This window comes from Solanum tuberosum, unplaced genomic scaffold (genome assembly GCF_000226075.1).
Source record: "Solanum tuberosum cultivar DM 1-3 516 R44 unplaced genomic scaffold, SolTub_3.0 scf00097, whole genome shotgun sequence".
Taxonomy (NCBI): Eukaryota; Viridiplantae; Streptophyta; class Magnoliopsida; order Solanales; family Solanaceae; genus Solanum; species Solanum tuberosum.
Window position 1 is genome coordinate 1,711,530 of NW_006239022.1, and position 17,557 is coordinate 1,729,086.

Here is a 17,557-nt window from a genome sequence, read left to right on the forward strand (position 1 = left end):
TAGGTCCGTTTCATTATGAATTGTAGCCTTTAATGACATATATCTTGTGTATCCTTCAAGATTATTTCAGTTCTCATGGTTTGCATAAGTTTATTTCCCCATGATCAATAATATAGACTTTTGTTCATTTGAGTTTAGCTTCGGATAGCTATACGGCTTTGTATTTTCCAAGTTAAATTCAAAAACCATGATTTTTTTTTTGTTCCACCATCTTTCATTTATTCGTTGCTTGGCCTTAGTTTGTATTCGGTTGGAGTCATAGTTTTCAAAGCTATCATGTGTGTCACCTATGTATACATTTTATGTATTACTAGTAGGGCTTAATATTTGTTAGCATAATTTTTATTATGGTTAAATGACAAGTGCCTGTTGATTGGTGTGTGATGGTCTAGCCTAGTTTGTTTAAGGGTCTTTTTTCCTATTATTTATTTATTTATTATTTTGTGATTTAACAGTGAACTTGGATAATATTTTGGTCTTTGAAATTCCTAAATAGATTCCAACTTGTTGTGCTCTGTTCCATTTTTTATTATTTATTTTATTTATTTGTTTTAGAAAAAATGCTAATTTTGTCCTTTTGTCGTATGCACCCCTTTGAGTCCACAACGGACTTCACTTCCTTGCATTTCCGAGTCGAACCACGAAGGCCCTGTTTTATCATTCGGGTCAGCCAACAGAAAATTGAAGTACAGGTCCCCGAAGGTTTAACATAGCTGGAATTCGGATTTTCTAGTGTCCGAAAAGCCCGAAAAGTGCTAATATACCTGTTGTATACACTAATATACAGTCAGAAAATATCACATACAGGGCAAAAACGTGAAAACACAGGTTAAAGGTGCAGAAATACGAAATCCAAATGAAATTACAGGTTCGGGAGTTCGAGAATCCGCGGTATACATGGTGTACACCTTGAATATACACTTGGTGTATATCATGATCAATGAAGATGGAAGAAGGGCCAAAAGTCCAATGAATTGTTATTTTTGCAGATTTAGTAATTTGGGCTGAAGGCCCAAATTGCCCAAATTCAATATATCCTCCCTTTGCTATTTGATATTGTGTTTGACTAACCTTTGTTTATCTTATGGTATAATTTAATTAAATTCTCATGGATAGCCATTTCATTTTTTTTATCATATTCAAATCAAAGTATTTATATTTTATACTTAGCTTTATTATTTTTATTAGCCTTGTCATTAAATTATTTCCCCTTAGCAAAATCCCCCCTTGGTTCATTTTCCCTTAAGATAAATAAATGACAATAATAAAAAAAACAAAAATGATAAAAATAATAATAGTAGTTTTAAAAAAATAAGTTAAAATAAATGAGTTATTTACTTAGTTAAAATTTTAAATAATTAGTTAAAATAAATGAGTTCTTTTACTTTTGTTAAACTTTCAAGATTAGTCAAAGTCATGAGTTCTTTACTTACTTAAATTTTAAAAAAATATTAGTTAAAATAAATAAATTCTTTTACTTAAGTTAAAATTTTAAAATTAGTCAAAATCATTTTGGTCAAATCGTCGGTCAACCGCGAGTTAGCGGGCATTCCGAGGGCCTAACACCTTCTCGGAATGTACATTTGAACTCGAACCCTTTTTCAATTGATTTTATCTGTTTAAGTCTTTTGAAAAACCTTGTATTTTTTCTTGATTTTTTACTAAAAATTAAGTGGCGACTCTGTTCTTTTGGAAATTCGATTTCTCTTAAACTATAAGTTTAATCGATTTTTCGAAAACTCAGTCATTTTCCTTTTACATATATTTTTAAATAAAACAGTAATTTGTTAGTAGAATACTAACCAACTTAAGTTGTTAGCAAAATCTGTTGGCAATTTAGGATTTTTTTTGTAGTGAGTCATTAACATAGTATGAAACCAAACATAAACACAATTAATTACCCATTCAATCCTTCACAATCCAACACCGCATGCTTATCAAGTATACAATTCTCATCCACGCTTAGCATTTATAAGTGAATTATTTATGGGAGCATGAACATATATCCCTTTTCAATATCACTAGAATTTAACTAGCATATCAATATTTGAAGCACTGAGCATCAACCATCAATCAATGTATACATCAAATAACTTGTTTAAGACGCAAACAAATCATGGAAATCATATCCATCATGACTTTGTAGTTATATAATCACAATAGTTGTCACAACCACTAAATATATTTCAAAATCACAAGTCTCACTCTCATATGTACATACATGTTAAATGATGTTAATCTGGCACATTTAGTCATAACATGCAGAGGACCGTAGGTGTTTATGTACCATTCTAACATGCTACCTGACCCAATCATACACATAACCGCTTGTTCATAAGCTCACATCATGCTAAAGTCACTCATCATCTGAATGATTATATCCTCACTGTACCTGTATATTTCAATATGCTAACCTTTACAATTTTCTCTCAAGGTAACACAATAAGCATAAAATATTTGCAAGATTATCATTCATAAAGTCATCAAAGTATAGAAACATTACGAAATATATTCCATAACATCAGTAAATAATCAATTCAACAATCTGCATACATATTCATATAAGCAACACTTAATTCAATCATAATAAACACAGACTATGTCCGAAGTTTAATTAACATGTAATATAACTCACATTATATAAGCAACTAAAATAAGTATAATTCCAAGTAAATTGTAACCTATCTCAACCGACAAATTAGAACTGAACAAGCTAAATTATTGGAGCCTTGCCTTTTCTCAAAGCCTCAGAATGCTTGAAGTCTAAGCCAAATAAAGTATAAGGTCTCTTTAATACCCTATTTTTCAAACGAAGGTCTTGGATATTCAAGTCCACATAATTTTACCTTTTTAGAAGGTTTAACGAATTATTAATGGGTTGTTTTATAAAATCAAGAGGTTTTCAAATCAAAAAAACCTTACATTGAGTTTTAATCCCATTAATCTCTCTTGAGCAATTCGTATGCTCAAGAACCCGGTTTCTAGATTCCTCAATACTTCGATTAAAGCTTATGTTGGCAATTTCATGCTTGAAGATCAAATTTAACGAAAAAGGATGAAACCCATGCATAAATACCCTTTCATAGCATTCAGGACCAATAATAAATAATATAGGATCTCCACAAAGTTACATAAAGTTACATGAAGAACTCACCCTTTAATTCTATGAAGAAAATGGATTATAGAAGGGAAAGATAGATTTGAATCACTAGCCTCAAAAGAGAAAACTCCAAGTCTTGAAAAGTCACCCTTGGAGTTCTATGGTATAATTATGACATATAAGGGGGAAAAAATGACTTAAAACACGAAACAAAAAATATCCACCTTCGTTATAGCATAGGTCTTCTCTATAAAGAAGATTACTCTAATGAACAAACCCTTGGTCATAGCGAAGTCTTGTAGACTTTACCCCCACATAATTGTTCAACTTTTTGTCAAATTTCGACCGTCGTGTACCTATGCATAAGTACTATGATCTTAAACTACTATCATGATGAGGCACATTATTACATCAGATACTAATTAAGCATATATTTATCACCGAACACTATCCCACTCTAGCACCTCCTCCACCCGTACCCCCGATAATCCCCCCCCCCCTAATAAAATTCTTTTATAAAAACTTTTTAAAAATCTTACTTCAACTCCCCCCCCCCTACCAAAACCACTCACTGCTTTCCAAAAATTTGTTTCGATATTATTTTTATCTTTTAAAAGAACAAATCCTTAACCCTTCGCTCTCAATTTTCTTTTTACATTTTTTATTTTGGGTTAGATTTATACATATAGTTTTAGAAAAGTGTTTTTTCTACTTGAGAACCAACTATAACAGAAACAAAAAAATTATTTTTTTTAAAATCTTGCGGTAAGTAGAAAATATTTTCCTAAAAACATATGTATATACCTAATACAAAACGAGAAAAAAAATTGGAAGCAAAGGAATAGTGGGGTGGGGTATAATATTTAAAAAATAATAATAATAATATCAAAAAAGGGGTTGAGTGGGGTAAGAAAAATGGTTAAAATTTTATTTAAAAAAAATTAATTCCCTTTTTTAGGATAGTGATATTTTAATCTTTAATTTTTAAATAATACTAATGATTTATTTAATTTTTGTCAAGGGGTAATATTTTGTCATTGTGAAGTGTGATATGATAATTTATTTTAAATAAATTAGAGAGTGTAGTACAGATAGAAAGTGTAATAAAAGATAAATATGTGTTTCTCAAACTAATGAGTGACACTTTAGGTATGAAACTCAAAAAAGATATAGTTTATATGCTTAAGTGATCATCTGCAACCCCTTAAAGTTGTCCGCATATTTCAGTTAGACACCTCAACTATGACCATTACCTATTGAACACCTGAATTGTTCAAAAAGTATACCTACTAAACATAAAATGTTGATGTGGCAAAAGAAGTGTTTATCACTTCCGCTAAACGCGTGAAAAACTCTTAAATAACTTTTTATTTTTATTTTTTCCAAAAAAACTTACTCTCTTTGTCCCATTTTATGTGAGGTAGTTTGACTCGACACGGAGTTTAAGAAAGAAATGAAGACTTTTAAAACTTGTAGTCTAAAATGACTGATAGAAATTTATGTGGCTGTAAATCATTTCATTAAGGGTAAAATAGATATTTTATAGTTAAATTGTTACTTAATATAGAAATGTGTCATTCTTTTTGGGACTGACTAAAACAGAAAGTAAGTTACATAAATTGGGACGGAGGGAGTAATACTTTTGCTTCTTTGACTGCCACTTGGCATTTAAATAATTTAATTTAAAAAAAATAATAATTAAAAAGTAATACTAATTCTTAAAACCAAAAAAAAAAAGAGTCTCCACCCCACCCCACCCCCTTTAAGTCGTCTTCTCCATGAAAACCATTGCACTCCATTTTTTTTTTGTTTTTGCTTTTCTTTTTCTATTCTATTTCTTTTCAATATTTATTAAAAAATAAAAATTGAATCAACTAATTGAATTTGAAGGAAAAAAAGAAGAAAGAACATCGGGGTGAAAAAAAGTTAGCCGATCGACATCCATCTCGACCACCTTCGAATAAATATTACCATTCAAATTAAAATGTAAACCCACCAAAATTATCAAAAATAATATCAGATTGATTCGATAAAACTAATTTAGGTCCTCTAAATTTCTCTTTGCTATCGATTTCAATACGATTGACAGACTCTCTTTCTTCATCAATCTTGTATCAGTCTCTTTGAATATATCTCTCTTCCACGTATAGGAAAAATAATAATTATGTAAGCAATTAGCAAAGAAAATGAATTTTGTCATTTGAGAAAGAAAATCTTGTCAGGAAGAAGATGAAGAAGAAAGGGAGTTGGGGTAGGGTTGGGCTTCTCATTTATTTTATTTTTATATAAAAAATAGATGGAAAATTTATTTGAAATAATTTTCATTCTTTTTAACATAAGATTCTTTTTCTTTATTAATTGTTGGACCCAACACCACATGTTATCTTTTAATTAGTCATTTTGCAACATCACAACAAGCATATTATACACACTTTATTTTATTTTTTACTTATTATTGGGAAATGTATAATAGGAACAAGTTTTGAATAGATAAACGTGTTCATAGGTACTTGCCCTAGTTGAGGTGTCTAAGTGAATTATGCGGATAACTTTAAAAGGCAGCAGATGACTTATAGTTTATATGTGTGACACTTCACTCAAAAAAATATTAAATATTAAAATAGATTTGAGATTTAAAAAAAAAAAAGATAGAGTAAAATAAGAAAAGTTATATTCGCTTTAGTCCAATATAAATGAGTTATTGGGAGGTGTGACATTCTTAAGAAAATATTTAAAGATATTAATTTAAGGATACTTTTTAATGATATCTTTTTTATATTCCCTAAACTCTTTTTAAAAATAGAAATAGTCATTATTTAAAATTTAAAAGGATAATTGAAAACCCATTTTTTTTTAAAAACAAAAGGTTCTGGAAAAATAACTATACATTCTTAAATTTTGAAAATTCAATTATTTTGGAGAATTGTCAACAATTTTTACCATTAACTTTCACCTTTTCATCAATAAATAAAGTGTAATTACACTCGAAAGATTTCTGTTAACTAAATACTCCCTCTATTAACTTTTACTTGTTCATTATTTCAAAAATATATTTTTACTTTTAATTGTCACTTTAATATATGTAAAAGAATAAATATTTTTTCTATGTCTTACGCTTAACATTAATTACTTACTCTACAGATTATTTTTAAGATTTGATATCAAATATCAATTAATAGAGATAGTATTTTAAAATAGTCATATCAATTATTATTTTCTTACTGGATATGTCAAGTTCAAAATAAATGGGGAGACTAATTACTTGATCAGATAAATATATTCTTTGGTCCAATATACATGACACTTTTCATTTTTTAAGAATCAAATAGTTTAAGTTTGATCCAAAATTTGCTTATGAAATCTTCAATTTTTTTTGAAATTAAATTTATATATTTATAAATTATATTAAGAATATTATAAGTCACAATAATAAACAATTCAAAATATTTAAAAATAAAATTGTTTAAATCTCAAAATTTGAAAGCGTCACGTAAATCAAATTATATATTTAGGGTTTGTTTGGTACAAAGATCAATAATGCAGAGATTAGTAGTGCATGATTTAGTAATGCAGGGATTAGTAATGCTGAGATTATTTTTATAAAGTGTTTGGTTCATTGCTTCTCACCTAGTTTTCTGTGTGGTTTATAACTCTACAAAAAAAAATCTTTTCAATTATACCCTTGAGTTATTATGAGATTTTCTATTTCATGTAATTGGGTCAAGATAGATAATTGACAAACAATATTATTTTTTATAGCATTTTAACTAGCTAGGAGAATAAAAAATTTATTTTCATGTTCACTATTTTCTCACTTAAATTATTTGAGAGTAAATAATTGCCATCTTAATAAATTGGAGTTAATATCTCAAAAAGGTCACACAACTATAATAATTTTAGAGAAAATTTATTGAACTTTGTTTTGTATCAATAAATTAAAAAAAAAACCACTCTTTATCATAAAATAAAAAATAAAAAATAAAAATAGAAAAATAAATTAAACTATTTTTATACTCGAGCTGTTTTTTTTTTAAAATTATTTTGAAAATTGATTAGATTCTTATGGGGGGAAACGATCATCATCATATAAATTAAATTGTTTGGTCTAATTTGAACAATTTTTATTTTTATTTTTTTGAGTGTAATAGTTTCTTAACTAATATATAAAATTGTTATCTGAAAGAAAAATTCATTTGAAAGTAAGTGAAAACTCAATTTTAATGAATTGCTTAACTTGTATTTCTGGTCTCTTTCATGAGTGGATTTCCATCTTATATACTTATTTTAATTGACGGTTAATTCGTGATTTCTGTGGATGCCAAGTCCAAGTTGGCAAATGAAGATAATAATCTATCTTTAGGCAATACATACATACATACATATATATATATATATATATGCTCTTGTTTTAAATTACTTGTGTAATGTTTCAATGTATTTTTGTTAAGAGGCAATATTAGACTTATGAATTGTTCTTAAATTCATACATCAACATTAGCATATTAGTCGGATTATAGTATTTTATATTAATAATAAATAGATTAAATAACTCATATTTTAGCAACAAAAAACTATGTCTAAATAATAAGATTTGTAAGCTAATTTATTTAAATAAATTTATTAGTATAAATATAAAACATAAAATCAAGAAAATAAACAAAATGATTAAAAAGATTTGAGGGGTACTTTTGTCTTTACCTAGATTAGTCTCATGGTATTAGATCTCATGTATTACTAATACCACCAAAAGGAAGGTATTAGTTATACACCCTATAATACCATGTAGGATGTGGATTAGTTATACATAGACCCAAAGTTCCTATCAAATATAGTGCTAAACAATATCACACATAATACTTGAATTATTTCTCCTAATACTCCCTACCAAACGACCCCGTTGTAGTACAATTCTTAAAAGGGTTTGCAAACCGGGTCAAAAAGAATATCTAGAAGGCGAACTCAAAAAGAGAGGGTTTTTAGGGTTTAAGTGGTTCTTCAGTTTTCCAGAGTCACATTTACACTTTGACGAAGGAACCATGTGGGCAGTTCGTCGAGCATCTTCTTCCTTCAAGTAATCCTATCTCTACTCAGAAATTTTCTTCCTTTTTATTAGATGTGTAGTGTTGAAGGAAATGGAGAACCAACAATATTTCCTGCATACCAAACACATCTAATTTTGCTGTAAATTTTGATATTCAGTTGTTTTTGGTGAATCAAGTATGGTTTTTGTGTTTTCCGATGGTATAATTTGGGTAGGAAGTGTTTGGTGTCTAGAAAAGGTTTGGTTATTTCAGTTTTATTAATTTCATAATCTAAATAAGAAAGAAGAATGGATGTTCTGCACTTGTATAGACTACTATATTGCTTATGTTTGGTACAGAAGAGTGTAACTTTCAGTTTTCAACAAAAACAACAACAACAAAGCCTAAACCACAAGCAAGTTGGTAGCTTTCATTTATAGTATTTTACCTTGAGAAATCATTTTCTGGAGCATTTGTAAGTGCTTGTTTTGGATGTAATGTAAGTGACATATGATGATCATACCAAGTAAAACATAGAATATAAGGGTAACATTTTGGTGATATTTTTGAGTATCAAGAATTTACAGCAATGTAGTCATGTCGGTTAAAGAAAGTGATACCGTGTAGGGAGTGTTGGAGTGTTACTTAGAATATTTATTCATCTTCTTTGTTCTCTTAACATTGCTATGTCTTCCGATTCCAGAGAGAGAGAGAGTCTTTTCTAGTTTAGATAATGGACACTTTATTAATGAAATTGGTTATCTGCTCCAGGAAACAAGTATTTATGACCGGAGGCTCTCGAATATGTTATGCCACTTCAGATATTTCAAGTCAATGCCTGAAAGGACACAATGATGGGCTTAAAGGGGATTCCAATGTAATATCACATAGACCTCTTACATATAGAGGATTCCAAATAACGTCTCATGGTTTTCTAAGAGTATTCAGGGAAAGCCGAAGTTTCTCATCACAAGCTGGCACAAAGAGAAGCGGAGAGGAAGATAGTAGTTCAGACGATGGATTTTCAGAGCTTGAATCTTCTACTGCAACTGAAGCAATACAAGAAGTCAACAAAGTAGACGAGTCAGTCTCTGAGCATGAGCTTTCCGAAGAGGATCTTGATGGTGAAGATGTGGAAGCACCTCAGGAATTATTGTCTGATACAGAGGCTGAAATTAACAAACGGAAGTCTCCAAGGAACGGAGTTTCTTCAGCATTATTCAATGCTATCATGGCAGCACCAGCTTTACCTGTTAGTAAAATCATGGATAAATGGGTTGAAGGAAATAACGTCACACGGGTAGAAGTAGCAGCAGCGATGCTTAATTTTCGTAAAAGGCGCATGTACGGGAAGGCACTGCAGGTAATCTATCTCTTTTATATTAGAGCTGATATCTTATTTATATTTTGATGCATTTATAGGTTTTACCATCAGGATCTTAAAGTGCTAACTGTCTGCTTGTCATAAAAAATGATCATTGTGTGCTTACATTACTAGCGGGGTCATGATGCATTAATAGGTTTTCTTTTATAAAATTGTAAACTGTGCAATCATTAGCCATTTTAGAAATAATGAAGCTTGAACATCAAGAAGTATCTCTTTAAATAATTTGGATTTACCACCAGTACTTTTTCTCTTTAGTTTGAGCAACTATAAAGAAAAAACATCAGTTAATACATTTTGATAAAAACTTTTCTACTTACTCTTGGCAAAGATGGAGTTCTTTTTTCTTTCTGTAATCTCATTCCCTCATGATGGATGTTTAAGATTTATGGTCTCATTATTCAAAGTCGAAACCTATTATGAGAACTGACTTGGCTCTAATCATGGTCAAAAACAGAAACTAGCATATCAATCAATCTGTGAACTGTTTGTCAATTTGTATGAATCCTTGTAATAGTCAGTCCTTATCTTGGTTCATTCATTCCATGCTAGTAAGTAATGTATCTTTGTTAGAGTGTATCACATTGGTGGAGGGAAAAAATTGTTGTCTTCTTCTAAGGACTTGAACAATCCTCACCTCATGAGCTAGGTTTTTTAGTTGAGTTAGGTTATATGGTTGTTTTTTCTTACATAGTATTAGAGCTAGACCTATGCTAATTGTATTCTCCAAAATTTTGGCTTTCATTGTTAGATCCAATTGTTTTTTCTTTCACTTGTTAGGTGTTTTCATACTGCATAGCGCTCCTATAACACCTTTCCATTTCAGCCATCTCATTTTAATTCTGTGTGTACTACATTTTCATTTATCATGTCATTATAGTGGAAGATTGAAATTGGACATCTGAAGTCTCTGCATTTCAGACTAGAATCTCGTCCAATCTCAATTCACCTTAATCCTTTTTAGGGGGAGTGAACTTGAAACTGCAGCTGCGCTGCATATATCCTGTGTTTCTTCTACGCATACGTAAAGGACCATCAATAGTGGTACATCTTTTATTAATGTTCCTCTTTTTTGAGGTATCAAAAGGAGGTAGCAGTTAAGTACAAATTTTAAGCAGAAAACTTACTCCAGAAGTTGATGTTTGTGTTCTTTGATATTACTAATTGACTATTGCCTGTAAAATCATTTTGAATTCATATTTCTCTGTGAGAATTTTTCTCCTTAGAGTTACTTGATACGAGTAGTACATGGATGGTTCAAAGTTTTGGTTTTAACTTCTTTTTTTTTTTTTTGGATGAAGGAGGTTTAACTAATTTAAGACTGTTTTCCCATTACAGCTCGAATAATTCCCTAATTTTGTATGCCTTCTTTGTTTTGTGAAATTCTTGAAAAACTTGCAAAAATAGCGGTGCTGAGGAATTTGGAAAGAATACCTCCAAATACTACTAGTAGTAGTAGTAGTAGTAAGTTACTAGACATGATATGACACAGTTACACCTTACCGAGGACATGACCTGAGATAGGAGGTTGTGGAGGACACAGATTAGGGTAGAAGGTTAGTAGATAGTAGAACATTGTCTCACAAGGATACTAGTAGTCATAGTATTTCTCTTGTAGTTTCTTGTCCTTTGATTTCTGTTACTATCTACCATCTCTTGTACTTTGATTATCGCACTAGTTATCATTACTGGCCTTTTTTCAGGATGTTTTGCCATGTTTATTATAGTATTTTACCATGATTTCTTCAATTCCGTTGTTTATTTTTTGATCTCCTCTGAAATGCTTTTCCTTGAGCCGAGGGTCTATGAGAGATAACCTCTCTACCTCCCAAGGTAGGGGCAAGGTATGGGCACACTCTACCCTCCCTAGACTAGACCCTGCTTGTGAGATTGCACTGGGTATGCTGTTAGTATCTCCAATTACTAATTTCAACTTCAACTTCAAATACTTATTTTTTTCCATTTCAACCAAATATTTTTCAAATGCCTGTATAATATTCTCACTTCATTTTGATTACTGCATACGAAATTCATAATAATCTCCTACTTCTGCTGCATCCTTCCTGGTCTACTGGTACTTTTGCATTGGTTTGTTTTTTCCTTTTGCCCTCTTTGTCTATTTACGTTGTATATTAAAATAGAGTGAAAATATTAAGCTGCTTTCTAGTTGTCATGTCAACTTATGTCTGCAGTAGAACACGGCTTTAGGGAGATAGTGATAAACACTAGTTCTATGAGTTTCACATTGAGGATAAAAAAATAGCTTCTAACCTGATTAGTTTGTCGATTTCTATTGTCATCATCTTGCTGTCATTCAATTATAGTAATTTCTGGCTTTTGACAGCTCTCTGAGTGGTTGGAGTCAAAAAATCAGCTCACCTTTATTGACAGAGACTATGCTTCTCGTGTTGATTTAATTGCCAAAGTCCGTGGTCTGAAGAAGGCAGAAGATTATATTGGGACGATACCAGAGTCTTTCAGAAATGAAGTTATTTATCGCACTTTATTGGCCAATTGTGTCGCTGAAGGTGATTTGAAGAAATCTGAGCAGGTTTTTAACAAAATGAAGGACCTTGAATTCCCATTAACATGCTTTACTTACAATCAGTTGCTCCTTCTATATAAGAAGACTGATAAAAAGAAGATCGCCGATGTTCTCTTGCTAATGGAGAAGGAAAATGTGAAGCCAACCCATTTTACATACAGACTATTGATAGATGTCAAGGGGCAATTCAACGACATATCTGGAATGGAGCAAATTGTTGAGACCATGAAGGCTGAAGGACTAGAACCTGATGTCACCACAAAGAGCATCTTGGTGAAGCATTATATCTCGGGTGGTCTGAATGAGAAGGCCGAGAATGTACTAAAAGAGATGGAAGGAGGAGATACAAAATCAACTCGCTGGGCATGTCGTAGTTTGCTTCCTCATTATGCAGCTCTTGGAAGGGCCGACGAAGTTGCTAGAATTTGGCAAGTTTGTGAGTCTAATCCTCGTCTTGAAGAATGTGTGGCTGCTGTAGATGCTTGGGGAAAACTGCATAATATTGAGGAGGCGGAGGCAATCTTTGATAAGATGGCAGCTAAATGGCCAACACTGTCATCAAAGCATTATTCTGTTTTATTGAACATTTATGCAAATCATAAGATGTTGTCGAAAGGAAAGGACCTTGTGAAGCGTATGGCTGACAGTGGTTGCCGAATTGGACCAGTGACTTGGGATGCCTTAGTGAGACTTTATATTGAAGCTGGAGAAGTGGAAAAAGCAGATTCAATATTACATAAAGCAGGAGAGCAGAATCGGTTGAGGCCAATGATTAATTCTTATTTGATGATTATGGACCAATATGCAAAGAAAGGTGATATTCATAATACTGAGAAAATGTTTCACAGAATGAGACAAGCTGGATATGTTTCCCGAGCTACCCAGTACCAACACCTTATTCGGGCGTATATAAATGCCAAAGCTCCTTGTTATGGTATTGCTGATAGAATGAAGGCGGATAATATATTCCCGAATAAAGGATTGGCAAACATGTTGGCTCAGGTGGATGCATTCAAGAAGAATGCTGTGTCTGATTTGTTGGATTGATTGATGTGATATACCCTACTTTTCTTGTGATTGAGGATCTTGCATTCCTCTACTTATACAGCACTCAAGTCAGTTGTAGGATGAACACTACTTTTCTTTGAGATGTTAGCTTCCTTTTCTTTAACTTAGGTTTTTATGTTTGCTTAAACCTTCCTTTTTGTTTTTCGATTTTATTAGCAAATAATTCTGTTGGAGGAATTTATTGACATTGCTTAAGGTCTCAAGCTTTGATTTGAAGCCTAAATTGAAATTGAAGTGTAAAAAAAGGTCCCAAACATTGAAGTGGATGGAGATAAAGAGCACTCAACTCTTTGATTTCCATAAGCTGCAATGTGAAATAACCTCCCTGGCCAAATAACTAGGATTTAGGATGAAACTGATAATCTTTAATGATAATATTGAAGTGCTTAAGCTAATGAGATCCCTTGAGCTTGTTTGACATTGTTGTTAGGAGACCAAAATTACTTGCTTTGAGAAAAAAATGTTTTTTTTTTTAAAAATTAAGGTGTTTGGCTAATCAGTAAAACTGTTTTTAAATGGCGGTAGTATCAGTTATTTTTGTTGATGGAAAGAAGCCTAAAAAAAAATTGTTTCTTAAGAGAAGCAGTAGTTTTTTTTATTGTTGGAAAGAGGCTAAAAATTTATGTTTCTTAAAAGTACAATTTTTCTGTTGTTAGAAAGAAACTAAAAATTTTCTACGAATTTTTTTTTTTTTAAGACCAAAAAATCCTCGTCATATATCATATTTACCAATATATCCATTATATTTATTTATTTTTGTGGTGAACTTTTCATATGTAGTGATTTGATCGTGGAATAATTTTAAATTTATTTAACTTGATATTTGTTATTATATTTAAACTATCATGCTAGTATTATATCAATATTTAATTTAATTTTTTATTTATCTAAGTATAATATTGATGAAAATTTGAATATGTACATTTTAATTTAACAAAAAAAAAATTAATGACAAATATTTAAAATAATTTTCTCTATGAAATAATCTTAATATTAAAATTACATTGATACTTGTCATTTTCATAATTTGACTCTCAAAATCACATTTTAAAAAAGATTAGTCAAACACAATCTACTTATCAAAAACACTTTTATTGAATTAATCAAATTCAAATTTATTTTCTTTTCAAAAGCACTTTTTTGAAAAACTTTTTTTTAAAAAAAATTACTTTAAAATAAGCAACTTTTAACAATAATGTCGAACATTCTCTTAATCTTAAACCAAATTAAAAGAGTAGTTAAGCTTGGATTCCATTTTACACAACCTTTATTGTTTATTTTATTTTTCGAAGTCCTATTATTAAAAGAGGGGAATTTCATTTACTTCTTCTTTCGTTATACCGTTGAATATTATCGTGTAAATTATTACATTTTGTTGTTTGAGCGGTATGCTTCAAGTACCGATTAGGAACTTAAACTTCATTATTAATTATGTATCTTCTTGCCCGTTTGGATTGACTTAAAAAAAGTAATAAATGACTTTTAAGTAAAAAAAATAAAAAGTAGGGGAGTTCTACTTTTGGTTTTTAATTTATTTTAAGTCATTTTGAACTTATTTTAAATTATTTTTAACTCTGTCAAACACTTCCTAACTTATTTTAAATAATTTTTGACTTATTTTAAGTTATTTTTATATTGTCAAACGGTTCTAGAAATAAAAAAAATGATTTAAAAGTAGACTTGACCAACTTTTAAGTCAATTCAAACACTTCTTAGTCTTAAAACAATAAAAAATTGTCATGGTAGTAGTCAGTAGATATATACTTCCTCTATCTCTTTTTACTTGTCATTTTTGACAAATCAAGAAATAACAATATTTTTTTACCTATTATATCCTCAATTTATTTAGAGAGTTAATGTTTGTGACAAAGCTAGAACCTTTTTAATGAATAAATTGATTTTTGGGAATTCTATCAATTAATAGGGTAAAATGATAAATTCACTATATCAATTATTATTTTCTTAATAGATGTGTCAAGTTAAAAATGAACAAGTAAACAGAGACAAAAAGTGTATTTCTATACCATCCACTTGATTGGAATATTAAAAAGAAAAGATAAACAAAAGAGAGGAAGCAAAAAAACAAAACGGGAAAGGGTCAGTTTTTTTTCTTTGTACTTTTAAAAATAAATTATATTTGTTCTTCATTAAACTTTTTAAATATATTTGTTTTTTAAAAAAAATTCATCCGACTTTAAAGTCATATTTGCATTTGTACTCTACAAATCATATTTATCTTTATTGTGTTAAATTCTCATTTTTCATCTCTATTTTTCTATGTGATGCCTTACGACGAAAAAAATTCAACTAAATCTACTAATCCAATCAAACTCTTTTAACTTGCTCATCCAACCCACCAAAAAATTAAAATTTAAAGGAAAAATTACATAACTAAGCAAACATCTACTAGTGAATTACTTAACATAGCTATAATTACAACTAATTACGATTCACAACTAGTTTTTCATCCTCTTGGCTGTGAATGCTCGGGCTTCATTCCCTCAATTTGTATCGAACTATAACTCCCCTCTCTCTTGCCTTTCTTTCCTTTTATACATATTACTCATTCTCTCTTATCTTACACTTCACCTATTTTTCTCCTAAATTCACGCAACTATAACAAATATTCAAATTTCAAAGGTATCATTTCTCCCTCCTAATCGTGCTTCGCCAATTTTATGTAACTTCTTGGCGATTTTCAATGGTTTTTTTTCCGTTTACATTTTTTTATATTTTTGTTCATTCATTCAAAATGTTCATCAATCATCTTTAATTTTTTAGTTAAATCAATAGATATATAGGAATCGTAGCTGAACAAAGTTCATAAAAAGAATTACTCGGGATATACAAGTACATGCCCAAAAATCTGATGATGCCATCTTTTTCTTTGTATCTAACTCAAGAATTGGAAGATAATGTAGGATCTCTTGCTAAATCTAGAGTTAATAAAGAAATTAGATTCAATGAAGAGTATAGATCCAAGCATTGTAATGATTCAAGACAATATTGAAGATTTTGAGGTATTTGTATATATTTGTGATTTGTATTTCTATCAATACATTCCGCATTATGTTGTATACGATTCTATGAATTTATCATATTAATGTTCATTGAAGCGTTTTTTTCTTTTTAGACTTTATTTGTATATTTTTCAACAATTATATACAATTACTTCTTTTGTATTTTTATGTATCAATAATAGATGTACATTAGATGTCTATCATTTAGCATTTGTATAGTTTTTAAAGATTTTTCTGTATGTGAATGTAATTGTATATATTTAATTTGTATATTTACGCTACTTTTATCTCGCATGTGAATATTTGTAATTCATATTTATATATTATCGGAAATTTTATGTTCTAGCTATTTTTTTATGATCCGTCTCCATTTTTGTTTTATGTGATTTTGGTGTCTAAACGGGGATCATGAGACCCGCTCCAATTTTTTTGAAAATGACTCTATCAGAAGGCCCAATTTAGTATCCCGAACATGTGTTAAAAGTGAAACATAATTCGGGGCTTGTAACAACTTGAATCAACAACATGCAATATTTTACCATTGAAGAATCAACAAAGAAGACACATCAACCCACAACTACGTGAAATTACTTCAAACAAACGGTCCTCAACAACTTTCTATCACTCACACACGAAGCCACAACCTGCACAAACCTAAAAGATTCGAATCACCTCAATCGGAGCTCTAATGGAGGAGAAACCACAATTCTAACTTAGAACATAAGAGCAGATCAGTGTCTGCCTTTATTTAAAAAAGAGAAAGCAAAACCGACCTTCGTGAACGCAACCTAGAGGAACTACGAACGGAGGGTCAACAATTAACCCTTCGCGAACACAATTAGGGGACCTGCAGACATGAAGGACAAGGGGCCTAACCCTTCGCGAACGCAACATGGTCCCCCCGAACATGAAGGTCAGGCAGCCAGCCTCCCACGAACGCGGCAGATCGCGAACGCGAAGGCAAAATGTTGCCTGCATGGCAAACTCAAAATCTCCGACGGATTGTTCAAAATTCGTTCAAAATACCGTGCAAATGAGATATGTTATCCTACCAAATTCGACATTTCTGACTCAACATAGTAGTTAAAACTTTCAACCGAGGTCATACCGATAAAAAGTGGGTCTCGCACCAAAACTTCTTCTAAGTAAAAATCTGCAAGGGGTCTTAGAAGTAGCCCGAGAGCCTCGAGATCCGTACGAAGGATCATTCTAGACCAAACTTGATATTCCAAAGCCAACAGTGCTGATGGAATTCTCATCTGGACACGTTTACTAAGAATATTGGCCAAGGTCAAACTTAAGCAAAAAATTATAAGTTAAAACGTCTTATCGCACAAACTCGCACTGAAAGCCTCAGGAATCGTTTTGACCATGCTACTAGACTGAATAACCCTTCCAGAGCTGATGAGACTATCAGAA

General features: G+C 30.8%; 1 protein-coding gene across 1 annotated transcript; it reads left to right on the forward strand.

Annotated features, from left to right (window-relative positions):
- Positions 1-8,026: 8,026 nt before the first annotated feature.
- LOC102598161 (pentatricopeptide repeat-containing protein At1g80270, mitochondrial) lies at positions 8,027-13,311 on the forward strand. The gene is made up of 3 exons (XM_006347977.2): positions 8,027-8,171; positions 8,893-9,484; positions 11,850-13,311. The coding sequence occupies exons 1-3, from the start codon at positions 8,137-8,139 to the stop codon at positions 13,095-13,097; spliced, it is 1,875 nt and encodes a 624-aa protein (XP_006348039.1). The 5' UTR covers positions 8,027-8,136; the 3' UTR covers positions 13,098-13,311.
- Positions 13,312-17,557: the final 4,246 nt, after the last annotated feature.

Bases quoted from the DNA above. Each gene is read 5' to 3' on its own strand.
- LOC102598161 (XM_006347977.2), top strand. From the start codon at position 8,137: ATGTGGGCAGTTCGTCGAGCATCTTCTTCCTTCAA. The intron at 8,172-8,892 runs GTAATCCTATCT...TATCTGCTCCAG, and splicing joins CGAGCATCTTCTTCCTTCAA to GAAACAAGTATTTATGACCG. The intron at 9,485-11,849 runs GTAATCTATCTC...GGCTTTTGACAG, and splicing joins TGTACGGGAAGGCACTGCAG to CTCTCTGAGTGGTTGGAGTC.